The sequence below is a fragment of the Rhincodon typus genome, chromosome 5 (genome assembly GCF_021869965.1).
Source record: "Rhincodon typus isolate 14 chromosome 5, sRhiTyp1.1, whole genome shotgun sequence".
Taxonomy (NCBI): domain Eukaryota; kingdom Metazoa; phylum Chordata; class Chondrichthyes; order Orectolobiformes; family Rhincodontidae; genus Rhincodon; species Rhincodon typus.
This window is the reverse complement of record NC_063336.1, coordinates 67,178,626-67,191,701: the sequence shown is the minus strand read 5'-3', so window position 1 is coordinate 67,191,701 and position 13,076 is coordinate 67,178,626. Positions and strand designations below refer to the sequence as shown.

At 40.0% G+C, this 13,076-nt stretch overlaps 2 protein-coding genes across 5 annotated transcripts in view; both read right to left on the bottom strand.

Moving 5' to 3' along the window:
- LOC109911951 (calcipressin-2-like) overlaps positions 1–13,076 on the bottom strand; it is a 336,670-nt gene that overhangs the window by 71,376 nt on the left and 252,218 nt on the right. For all 3 annotated transcript variants that reach the window (XM_048596549.1, XM_048596551.1, XM_048596550.1), the window contains one exon: positions 390–563. In XM_048596549.1, the coding sequence (XP_048452506.1) occupies positions 390–563 (174 nt within the window). The remainder of the gene's footprint in view (positions 1–389; positions 564–13,076) is intronic.
- Positions 1–13,076, bottom strand: part of LOC109937923 (chloride intracellular channel protein 5-like) — a 363,088-nt gene that overhangs the window by 341,866 nt on the left and 8,146 nt on the right. The window lies entirely within an intron of this gene.

Sequence of the window (13,076 nt, the reverse complement as noted above, 5' to 3'; positions counted from 1 at the left end):
AGAAGTCAGGCTCATGGCAGGAAAAACAGGCCTGGGCCCACACTATTCCAGGGATCATCAAATTTTCTTCAGGGGTCCTAAAATATATGTCTCAGAGCCTTCATTTATACCTGTAAGGTGCTAATTATTGTATTAGGTCATTGTCAGAGATACCTGGAGTCTCAATTTTGGGTTGGATGTCCATCAAGCATCCTAAAGATGTACGATACTGAAAATTTGGCCTCATTGCGCTCATATTACAGGCTTTAAGCAGCACAATTTTTGTCTGATTTCTACCTTAAGTGCACTAGTTAAACACATCTTACACTTTGAATAAACCCTTGTCTTCAGTTTCTTTTCCAAATGCATTATTGGTTTATGATCAAAGGCCGAAGCCCCGAATTCATTACCTGTGCAAAGTAGAGTTTTAGCTTTTTCCCGTTGAACTTTGTTTCGTGGAGCTCTATTCTGGCACGAGCTGCTACTTTAGGATTGCTGAAGTTAATTCGTACACGTCTGAAACTTTTAAACAGTTGGAATGTGGCATGGTCATCATAGGCCAAGAATAACGCCTCAAATTTCTCCTGTTTTCAACAAACACAAAGAAAACAAAAATTTAAAATGCTAACATTTCACAGCTTTTCTCCAAACAGCTCAACCTTTTAACAATGTCCTTTGAAAATATCAACATTTGCATTCAGCAAAATTGTACATGTACAACTTCATATCCACATGAAAACAAGGTTCAAATCAATGGGACCTTGTAAATCAATGCAAAATATGAAAGTAATACAGAAGTCCAATTTGCACAGTAAGAACAATTGAGTCTTTTCTTTGCAATTGAAAGAATGTTGGAGATACAAGCAGAGCCTAATAATGGCAGGACTGAGTTAGGCAGCTGTTTGAAGGATAGAATAACTGTGACAGTTATAATTGCAGTGAACCATTAAAAGCAAAGCATAAATTTTCATTTTCCCCACCTGCATGGTAATAGATTAGAAAAGGTCAACTGCCCCTCGTAAAATACAAAGGTATTTCACTCCACCACTAGATTACCTGTTAAGCAGTAAAAATGAAATTTTACTTCCTTGTGTCAGTGATGAATGTAACTCAAAATAAAAATAGAGAATTCTGGAAATATGCAGCATGCCCAGCAGCGTCCATGGAGAATGAAAGAATAAGTGGACTGAGTTTTATGGGCCAGGAGTCATATTACTTGCCTACGCTATTGAAAAGTACACCACAATCTGACCAAATTTAAAAATGGCTGCTCCACAGTGATAATATGCTGGGGGAGTGGTCTTAATGAAGTGATGAGGTCATTGTGTTACCTCATGGTTCCCAGGGACAGGAAGTCACACCCTGAAGAGCTGCCAGGCAATCTAATTCACCAGCGGTTGAGTAGTCTCAAGAGACTATAGTTCCAACAGCAGTCACCACTGCAGGAAATCATAAGATGATCCATAGTGACCAGACTTAGAGATAAGTTTGGGTTTCTTCATCAGGGGGGAAGGGTCTGGGTGTTTTGGAGGCCAGTTTGGGGAGTCACAAGATGAGAGTAAAAGCTTGAGGAAGGATTGCTCCAATGTGTACAGAAAGTCTCCATGAAGATGTACTCTACTTCCTTTCCACTTTTTCACCTCAAGTGGTGAAGTAGTGGGCCAGCCTCCTTCATTCCACCTTACCCAACCACATATTATTGAAGCAGGGATGGAAACAGGACATTAACTGATCATTAAATTGACCAGTTAAAAACTTCAATGAGCCTAAGGGTGGGCAACCTAGCTGATGCTTTAGCCTCTCACTGTATTATGGCAGACAGCTCAGGTATGTTCGTCACCCATCCTAGTTTACATCTCCTACCCACCTGTTAATATGCTAGCTTCGCGTCCATAAAATTATTTCCAAAATTTCAGGCTGTCAACCTTTTTGCAGAACCAACCTGAAATGTTAACACTTTTTCTCCACAGATTCTGCCAAGTCTGCTGGGCATTTCCAGTATTTTCTGTTTTTATCAGATTTCTAGTCGCTACAATACTTTGTTTTTGTGTTAATGTAGTGTACGTCATGAAGCTGCAGAATCCTGGATCTTGAAAAAAATAATGACTGCACAATATGCATCTCAAGCAAGACTTACATCATTTGAGGAGAACAGAAATGCGAGATAATGCATTCTTCAGAAGAAATGTCACCAGAAGTTATACTCACTCGGTAGTTTATTTTCTCTCCCATTCCTATTCTTGCTCCTATAGCTGCTGGTGAGCCTCCACAATTTGCTCAAATAAGTATTCTTCTCCAAAATAAAACAAAGCACTGTAGATGGCTGGAAATCTCAAAACAAAAACAAAAATTGCTGGAGAAACTTAGCAGGTGTGGCAGCATTAGTGAAGAGAAACAGAGTTAACATTTTGGGTCAACTGACCCTTCTTCAGAGCTAATAGTAGCTAAGAAAAGATGATTTACCACCTTTTCCTGCTGAAAACGGGTGAGCAAGGGGATGGAAATAGGTGGAGATGGAGGCCAGACAAGGAGAATAACAGTTTAGGCAGAGAAAGGGCTGGATTATAGTATGCCAATGAGAAAGAAAAGCTGATAATGGGGACCATAAGTAGGTGAAAATGGATTGGCTGTGCTGAAACCAGTCCATGTTATGACTGGGCAACTGGTTTACAGAACAACTACATTCTGTCTGCAAAAATGTCCCCAAGCTGCAAGGTGCCTGCCACTTCAACACAGCACTGTGTTTCCTCAGCAACAGTTCTGTCTCGGGTCTGCTGCAGTGCTCCACTAAGGCTCAGTGCAACTGGAAGGACAACATCCCATTTTGCACTTGGGGGACCTTGCATCCTCAGGACCAAATATCAAGATCAATAATTTTAGAACTTGAACATCTTCTTCTCTGTCCTCTACCCATTCACACAACCCATGCCCTGTCATAACATGGGCTGATGTCAGCAGAGGCAACCTATTTTCACCTACTTATGGTCCTCATTATTAACTTTTCTTTCTCCCTGGCATACTATCACCCATCTCTTTGTCCACCTAACTATTGTTTTCTCTGTCTCTCTGGGCTCCATCTCCACCTATCTGCTTACTCCTTTACCCCCAACCTTTGTCTTCAACACATTTACCATCTTTTATTAGTTACTATCAGTTCTGAAGAAGGGTCATTATACTCAAAATTTTAACTCTGTTTTCTCTCCACAGATGCTGCCAGGTCTGCTGAGTTTCCCCAGCAATTTCTGCTTCAGTTTAAACTATTCTTCTATATTGGTCCAGTGTCAATTCCAAATGAGGGAAATCAAAACTCAACTCTCTTTTAACCCCTTCTTGATTAGTTATAAACTTCTTAAAAATTTTTCTTTTCTAGCATGTAGCTATCAGGCTTCCATTAAATTTAGTTAATCAGATCAAAAATGAAGGAGAGCCAATTCTAAGGTCCTCTTGAATGAAAGATAGAGTTTTACTTGTACAATTATAAAAAAAAGTACAAACACCAAAAACATTCTTACAAAAGGAACGGGGAGGTATGTCTTTCCAGGCAGGAAGCTGAAGGCAAATCCATACAGATCCTAAGAGTCCTTTAGAGATCTAAATTCAACTGTTTAACTGCTGTCTTGCTTCTTTAGCACTTGCAAAACTTTGCAGATTTTGAGTCTCAGTGAGTGATTACATTTCCAAGCTGTAATTTCATCTGTGTTAGTTTCTACAATTGAGACAGAGGAGAGTTTCCACTACCTTTGCTGTTATTAGGCCATGTTGCTTTTTCTCTCACTTTGCTCAAAGGCTGCTGTTGTAATACCATTCCTTTACAGATTCTGGTGTCTATGTCTTTGTTTCATTTTAAACTGGTTAATTGTCAGCAAATCTTTATCTCCCAATATGTGCAATTATCATTCAAGCTTGAATAAAACAAGAAATGAGAATTTTGTGATACCTGACTGAGTTTCAGTGTCTCTTGATTAAAATGGTAATTTTGAGGCAGTTTGTTTTACACACACCATATGGGTTGCTATGGGCTTCAAAAGTGATAGCAGAGTTTTTAAATCAGCAGTATTCTTTTTAAAATTATTTTAATTCCATGAAAATGTCAAGTATTAAGGACAAATGATACAAGCTGCATACCTATAATCCACTTTCTCTACTATTGTAACATTATGCAGTAAGTGTTGGCAAATTATTGAGCAAGGGAATGATCATGTGTCAACCCAATCCTATCTACACCCAAGTACACACAAGGTTATTCCTGAGGTAGCCACCAGATAAGGAAGAACTTCAACAATTCCAACTAAATTTTTGTTTCTTTAACATGTGGCATTTACGTGAACTATAAAAACTCAATATTTTATGGGTCAGGAAAGAGATAATCAAAAGATCTTTACAGTGTTATAGTGAGGAAGTGTGATGTTGTCCAGTTGAATGTAATGTTAAACTCAGGCCTTGTCTACCGATTCAGATGGATGTTTGTGATACAGTGCTGCATTTTGAGGAAGAGCAATAGGTTCCCGAACATGTCCTTTGACATGGCGGTGAAGTGCAGCTGATTTACTCATGTTTCCCCAGAATTCCCATCTAATAGCGGTTGGACTAAAAAAAAGGATAACATTCATGTACAGCTTTGTTCCATTCTATTTTCAGGATTGCAATCAGACAACTCGCTGCAAATACACATTGTCCCAAACCAAAATTTGGTCTCAAAATTTTTAAACATATTTGCAAAGGTTAAAATCTGGATGCACGCATGCAGATCTGGCAACTGGTCAAACCATTTCGGGCAATAGATTACCTCCCTGATAGGGAATTATTAAGAAGATATTACGAGACTATCTAAATTTAGTTTTGGTACCCGTGCCTGTATGGAAAAGGATAAGTTGTCCTTTGACAGTCATTTGGGGAATAAATTCAAAATTGTTTAGCACTTCTGTTAGAATACTTGAAAGGATTCACTCACTAACATTACTGTCTAAAGTTCTTAGCATATAGCATAGCTTCAATTTTAAAACTGGAAGCATTGCTGTGTGCAGGGGGCAGTCCTATGCAGTACTTGTCTAAAGCACTGCTTTTCCTTTTAAAATATTTCCAGTTCAGATAGACAAGAGGATTCAGCAGGCCCTCTAGCCAGCAGGCAATGAAGCCAAACTTCTGCATTTCTGCACAGGGACATAATTGGTTTGGTGGTTTAATTAGAGGCACAGCCTGAAATGTATCCATCTTACACAGTTTTCAACACTGAATTGGTGGACTAATTTTCAAGACTAATTAGATCCCTGAGAACAAGGATTAAATATAGAAAATCACTTATGAACTACAGATTATTAAATAAATACTGTGCAGATCAAAGTACTTTTTGTGCTACTGGGGCCATGAATACAATATCTGTTGAAATCAATACAATGTATTCCTTTAATCCAAAATGATCTGCAACTCAATATTGTGACACTGCTTTCCAACTTTTCTATGTTATTTACATAGTTTAATTTAAATTATTGAATAATTCAAAAAATGACTTCAAGTTAGTAGAACATTTGTTCTCTGAATAATGTTCAGATAAATATTCACAATACTATTAAATTAGTGACATTGAAACATCCATTACCAGAAGGATTCTAAGATTCATTTTACAAGACCTAGACCTGAGGAATATCAATGAAATATAAGTTTGTTTCATAGTTTTTGATGAATGAAAGTTGATTACTCGCAGAAATGATAAATAAACCTTGTTAGCTGCTTTTACATAGAAAATAGGAGTAGGTGTAGGCTATTTGGTCCTTTGAGCCTGCTTATGGTCATTTGTTATGGTCATGGTTGATCTTCCAACTCAATGGCCTGTTCCTGCTTTGCCCCCATATCCTTTGATCCCTTCAGACCCAACTGCTGTATCCAATTTCTTCTTGTAATCATACAATGTTTTGGACTCGACTGCTTTCTGCGGTAGCAATTTCCACAGGCTCACCACTCTCTGGTGAAGAAATTTCTCCTCATCTCAGTCCTAAATGATTTATCCCGTATCCTTAGACTGGGACCCATGATTGTAGATGCCCCCACCTTCAGGAACATCCTTCCTGCAGCTGCCATATGTAGTCCTGTTAGAATTTTATAGGTTTCTATGAGAACATGCGCCCCCACCCCCCACTCATTCTTCTGAACTCCAGTGACTGGTGCACAAGATACCCAGGTCTCAATGAACATGCCCCTCTCTCAATTTATAGCCAGTCAGACAACAACCTGCCTTCCAGTTTTTTCTACTAAAGTGGATAACCGCACATTTATCCATATTATAGTGCATCTGCCTTGCATTTACCCACTCAGCTTGTCCAAATCATAATGAATCATCCCTGCATCCTCCTCATAGCTCACCCTCACACACGATTTTGTCATCTGCAAATATGGAGATATTACATTTAGTTCCTTCATTAAATTCATTAACATACATTGTGAGTAGTTGTGTTCCTAGCACTGATCCCTGCAGTACCCCACTAGTCACTGCCAGTCTTTCAGAAAAAGACCATTTATTGCTATCTTTTCTCCCCCCTATTCTATCCATCTCAATACACTACGATCCCATGCAATTTACTTGAATGTATTAATCTTTTATGTGGGACTTTGTCAAATGCCTTTGGAAAGTCCAAATAAACCAGATCCATTAATTCCCCTTCATCAACTCTACAAGTTACATCCTCAAAGAATTCCAGTAGATTTGTCAAGCATGATTTCCCTCTTGTAAATCCATGCTGGTACTGTCTGATCCTGCCACTGTTCTTCAAATGCTCAGCTATTAATTCTGCTAGCAGCATATGACTAAAAAGCTAAAAGGTGAAAAGGAGATAATAGATTATCAAAGTAAATTGACACGAAATATTAAAACAAACAGCAAGAGCCTCTACAGATATATAATAGGAAAGCAAGTAGCTAAAATGAGTGTGGGACCGTTGGAGAATATGACTGGGGAATTGATAATGGAGGGGGGAGGTCAGGAATAATGCTAATGGGAAAAAAAATTATCTTGTAACAGTTTCTATCACACGGGACAAAATCATTTGACAAACTAATGGGACTGAAGGCAGACAAGTCACCGGGACTAATGGCCTACATCCAAGGGTTCTTAAGGAAGCGGCTGCAGAGATAATGGAGTCACTGATTGAAATATTCCGGAAAACACTCTTGGATTCTAGTGGATCAGAAAACTGACAATACGACACTTCCAAGAAAGAAGGGAGACAGGAAACAGGAAACCATAGGCCTATTGGCCTAACATCTGCCATTGTGAAAATGCTAGAGTCCATTATTAAACAGCGGATCATTTAGAAAAGCATAATGCAATCACAGAGTAAACATGGTTTGTGAAAGGGAAAATCATGTTTGACAAATTTGCTAGAGTTCTTTGAGAATATAACAAGCAGAGTTGATAAAGGGGACCAGTAGGTGCAATGTATTTGGATTTTAAGCAGGCACTTGATAATGTGCCAGACAAAAGATTACTGCACAAGGCAAGGGTTCACATTATTAGGGGTAATATATCAGCATAGATTGAGAATTGACTAACACACAGAAGACAGAGAGTTGGGACTTCTGAAATATCGGAGAATTGAGAGCTATGAGGAGCTGGCATGACAGAGAAATTGAGGCCTGGGGCAGATCAGCCATGATTTTATAGAATGGATAGGGAAGGCTTAAAGAGTTGAATGACCTATTCCTTCTCTAATTTCTTACGTTGTTAATTGTTCTGTAACAGTTTATAATAATATAGTTTACGATTCCAGTTGCACCAGGAAGTATATGAGGCATTGCTTGCCTGGCTGATGTTGACATCGAAGAAGCTTCTAGAAGGTTACAGAATATTCAGCCATGTGATTATAATTGCCATTTTTATTGTTTTGTTTTTAAGAACATGTTAAATTGGGGGTCGGTTACATATGATTCCAGACCCACAGCAATGTGGTTGACTCTTAACTGCTCTCTGGGCAATTAGGGATGGGCAATAACTGCTGCCTAGCCAACAATGCCCCCATCCAGTGAATGAATAAAGAAAAAGAAATATGAATGGGAGGTGAACAGAGGGATAGAAACCACTCATGAGCAATAAGTAACGGGTCTAAATAAGGAGTAGGTATTGGCCACGCTTGGTGGGCCAAAGGACATGTCCCTGTGCCGCATTGAATTGTACTGTACTGTATTAATTTCCGAACTATTAATGACACTGTTAGTAAAAGAAGAATAACAGTAGAGAATGGCTAAGAGAAATTGGAAAAGTAAAACAGAAGAGGAAGAAGGAAAAGTAAAAACTAAACACAAGAACAATGGGCTGAATGTTGATCGCCTCCCTTCCATTCCCAACTTGTGAAATACAGGGTGGGGTAAGAGGGATCATTAAGCATATCAATACAGCAATGTACCTCCACCAGATCCAGTGCCTATTTTAACCGCAGTAAATATCTAGGGTCCAAACATCCCCAGATCACCTCATTAACACACTTGAATCAGGGTTCTAAAGTACAATTGGGAGCTAGATTTAAAATTCACTGATCACGAGATCAGAAATAGGACCTTCAGCCCATCAAATCTGTTCCAACATGGATGTTTACCGCACAGAAGAGCTTGTGAATCCTGTACCATCATAAGGCATTCTACATCCAAACCAATGAAAATAAAATCAACAGGGATGTAACACAGGTTATCAACTAACTACCACTCATCTTACAAAGTTTAAATTACTCCCATTGAGATATCTGATTAGCTAGAGATAGCAGTGTGTATGGCTCAATGGAATAGTTATGCAGAAAAATATGCATTACTGTGTAGACTTTCAGATAGAATTAAGGAAACTTCTCAATTTGGATACTGTTGCGACATTAATATACATTTTACATTTTCAAGCAGCAGGACAAGCATTTGTTTTATTTCCGTTTAAGCAGATGTTGAAATTTATATGTTCAAATATAGATTAGTTTTAGATTACTTGTATTAATATCTAATAGAAGTAGAAAATGGAATGTTTGCCTGAATAAACATAAATGTCTACATTAATCTGCAGGGATTTGCAGAAAATATATATCTTTCATGAGATTTCCATTTTTCTGAAACAGGACTTACATATGTATATATTCAGACAACACGCAAAGGACGGATTTTTTTACATCTAGACCAAGAGTCAGCATGTTAGATAGCAACTAATAGACCACCCCCATAGGTAAGATAACTTACTTAATCTCTTGCTAATCAGCTCATTAAGCATTGATTGGTGAGCAAGGGTGAGCATTTCGCCCTATCACAGACCTCAGTATGGTCAACCTGGGTTTCCAGAAGTTTCCAGCCAATTAGAGGGTCCCGAAATCCACTGGTTGAGACCAAATCCTTGGGGGTTCCGGCAGTGAGGATATAAATTTACTCCTTTACCTGTGGGATAATGAGTCACAGGGAGGGCAGGAAGGTAGGCTTCAAGGGCAGGGTATGGTTTTTTTTCCTTGCCTCTAATTGCCCTTTTCTCAGCAACTTGTGAAGCAGGTGGTCAGGAAGATGGCAAATTGAGACTATTAAGTAACCTTTAATTCACTACTTAAGGGCCTTAAATCCTGCATAATTGTCAAAGTAGAGGGAAGGGGGCATGTTTCTCCCAATGCCTATCTTGCCCAATTATTTCCTCCCCTCGTCACTTCTCTCACTGCCTCCAGGGAGAAAAATCATGCCCTAAGTGATACAGGATATCCGTTTCTAAAGATTTACATGGCATTATATAGACTATCTGCAATTTCTAGCCACCTATTTCACCCCTCCCTCCAATATCCAGACTGTTTGCATTCCAGATGAATTCCAGTTAAATTCCAGATGAGCTTCAGACTACATATTACTAATATCACCTATTTCCAACTCAATTAAATCACACAACTCAATCCCTGGCTCAGCTCATCTGGTGTTAAACCCCCAATCATGCATTCCTTACCTCTAAACTAGACAATTTGAATATACTACTGTCTAGTCTTCTACATTCTACCTTCTATAATCTTGAAATCATCCAAAATTCTGCTACCCATATCCTGAACTGCACAAATTCCCATTCTCCAGCAAGCCCCTTGCCATAAGACACAGGAGCAGAAAGTAGGACATTCGGCCCATTGAATCTGCTCCGACATTCAATCGTAGCTGATGAGTTTCTCAATCCCATTCATGCGCTTTCTCCCCATAACCATTGATCCTCTTTACAATCAAGAACCTATCTATCTCTGTCTTAAATATACTTAATGACCTGGGCTCCACAGCCTTCTGTGGCAGTGAATTCCATAGATTCACCACTCTCTGGCTGAAGAGGTTTCTCCTTATCTCCGTTCTAAAGGGTGTTCTCTTTACTCTAAGGCTGTGCCCTCAGGTCCTAGTCTCTCCTACCAATGGAATCATCTTCCCAAAGTCCAGTCTGTCCAGGCCGTTCAATATTCTATAAGTTTCAATTAAATCCCCCTCATTCTTCGAAACTCCATCGAGTATATACCCAGTAGTTCTCAAACGTTCCTCATTTACTTAGCCTTTCATTCCTGGGATCATTCTTGTGATGCTATTGCGGACCTGCTCCAGGTTTAGTACATCCTTCCTGAGGTATGGGGCCTAAAATTGCACACAATACCCTAAATGTGGTCTGACCAGAGCTTTATAAAGCCTCAGAAGTACATCCCTGCTTTTATATTCTAGTCCTCTTGAAATAGATGTCAACAATATATTTGTCTTCCTAACTACCGACTCAATCTGCAAGTTTACCTTGAGGGAATCCTGGTCTAGAACTTTCAAGTCCCTTTGCACTTCAGATTTCTGAATTTTCTCTCCAATTAGAAAATAGTCTATGATTCTATTCCTCCAACCAAAGTGCATGACCTCACACTTTCCCACATTGTATTCTATCAGCTACTTCTTTGCCCACTCTCCTAACTTGTCTAAATCCTTCTGAAGCCTCCCTGCCTCCTCAATACTACCTGTGCCTCTACCTATCTTTAAAGTTTTTGGGAAGATTTGTAGCTCAGGTTGTGGTTGAGGTTGCAGACTTGCTCATGGAGCCAGTGTGTTTGATTGCAGATGTTTCGTTACCCCGCTAGGTAACATCATCAGTGCGCCTCCAGTGAAGCATTGGTGTTCTGTCCCACTTGGTACTTGTATGCCTCGGTTTGCTGGGGTGGTTGGCGTCACTTCCAGTTCTGTTTTTCAGTGGTCTGTATATCGGGTCCAGTTCTGTGTGTTTGTTGATGGAGTTCAGGCCTGGCATTCCAACTGGAACTCCATCAACAAACACATTGAACTGGACCCGATATATAAACCACTGAAAAACAGAACTGGAGGTGATGCCAATCATACCAGCAAACTGAGGCATATAAATACCAAGTGGGACAGAACACCAATGCTTCACCGGAGACACACTGACGGTGTTACCCAGCAGGGTTACAAAATGTCTGCAATCAAACACACCAGCTCTGCGAACAAGTCTGCAACCTATCCACCTACCTTTGTATCATCTGCAAACTTAGCCAGAATGCCCTCAGTTCCTTCATCTAAAATGAAAAGTTGTGGTCCCAACATTGATCCTTGTGGAACATCACTAGTTGCTAGCTGCCATCTGAGAAGGACCCTTTTATCCCCGCTCTCTGCTTTCTGCCCGACAGCCAATCTTCTATCCACGCTAGTATCTTGCCTCTAACACCATGGCCCTTTATCTTACTCAGCATCCTCCAGTGCAGCACCTTGTCAAAGGCCTTCTGGAAGTCTAGGTAGATAACATCCATTGGCTCTCCTTGGTCTAACCTGTTAGTTACCTCCTGAAAAGGATTCTAATACATTTGTCAGGCATGGCCTCCCCTTGATGAAACCATGCTGACTTTGCCCTATTTTACCATGCACTTCTAAGTATTCAGAAATCTCATCCTTCACAATGGACTCCCCCATGATCACTTCTTACATACCTTTTCTATCTCCTAGTGTACTTTGTGCCCCTTTTTGGAAGCCTACACATAACTCCCTTTATTTTTTTTTAAATCTTTGCGGTTTCTCAACTCTGCTTGCATAGATTACACATCATCTGACCGTACATCGTTTCTTGCTATTTATTTAACTTGATTTCTTACTAATAAGGCAACCCCACCCCTCTGCCCACCTGCTTGCCTTCTTGATGAGATGCATATCCTTGGATATTTAGCTCTCAATCCTGATCCCCTTGCAGTCACGTCTCTGTCATTCCCATCACATCATACCTGCCAATTTCGATCTGCGCCACAAGCTCATTTACCTTATTTTGCATACTGCGTGCATTCAGATACAACACCTTCAGTCCTGCATTTACTGTCCCTCTTCTCATTGTCATTCATTTATCTAGTGTGCTTGAAGTTTGATTCCTAACCTTTTCCAAACACTCTTGTCCTATTTAGTGAGCTGGAGACTTTAATAACCTTTCCTGAGTTCTCCTTTCCTTTAATTTTTAAAATATTTTTCCATGCAGTTGAATACACCCCCATAGATGTTAAACTGCTGTTTTGTTTCGCATTGGCCATTATACTCCTTGGAGTTTTACCCTTCCCTTCCCCCCACCCCCCACTTTCTATTTTAAAGTTCTGTTGACCACCCTATTTATCTTTTTCGCTAGAACATTGGTCGTAGCTCGGTTCAGGTGGAGACCGTCCCAGCGGTACAGATCCCTCCTGTTCCAATACTGATGCTCGTGCCCTGTGAAAATAACCCTTCTTTCCTGAACACTTTTTTAGCCACGCGTTTACTTCCCTTATTCTCACAATTTGCACATGGCTTGGGCAGTAATTGGGAGATAATAACGCCTGAGGACCTGTTCATTATTTTAGTTCCCAGTTCCTATAATCCCTAAACAGGTCCTCTTTCCTAGCCTTGCCTATGTTGTTTGTCTTGACATGGACCCACAACAATTGGATCCTCCCCCTCCCTCTCCAATATCCTTTCAGGTCGGTCAGAGATGTCCCTCACCCTGGCATGTGGGACTCTCTATCCTGCTTACAAAAGATGCTATCTATTCCCCTAATTATAGAATCCCCTACAACTACCACCTGTCTTTATCTCTACCCGCCCCCGCCACCATTAAATGGCCTTCTGTGCCACCATGT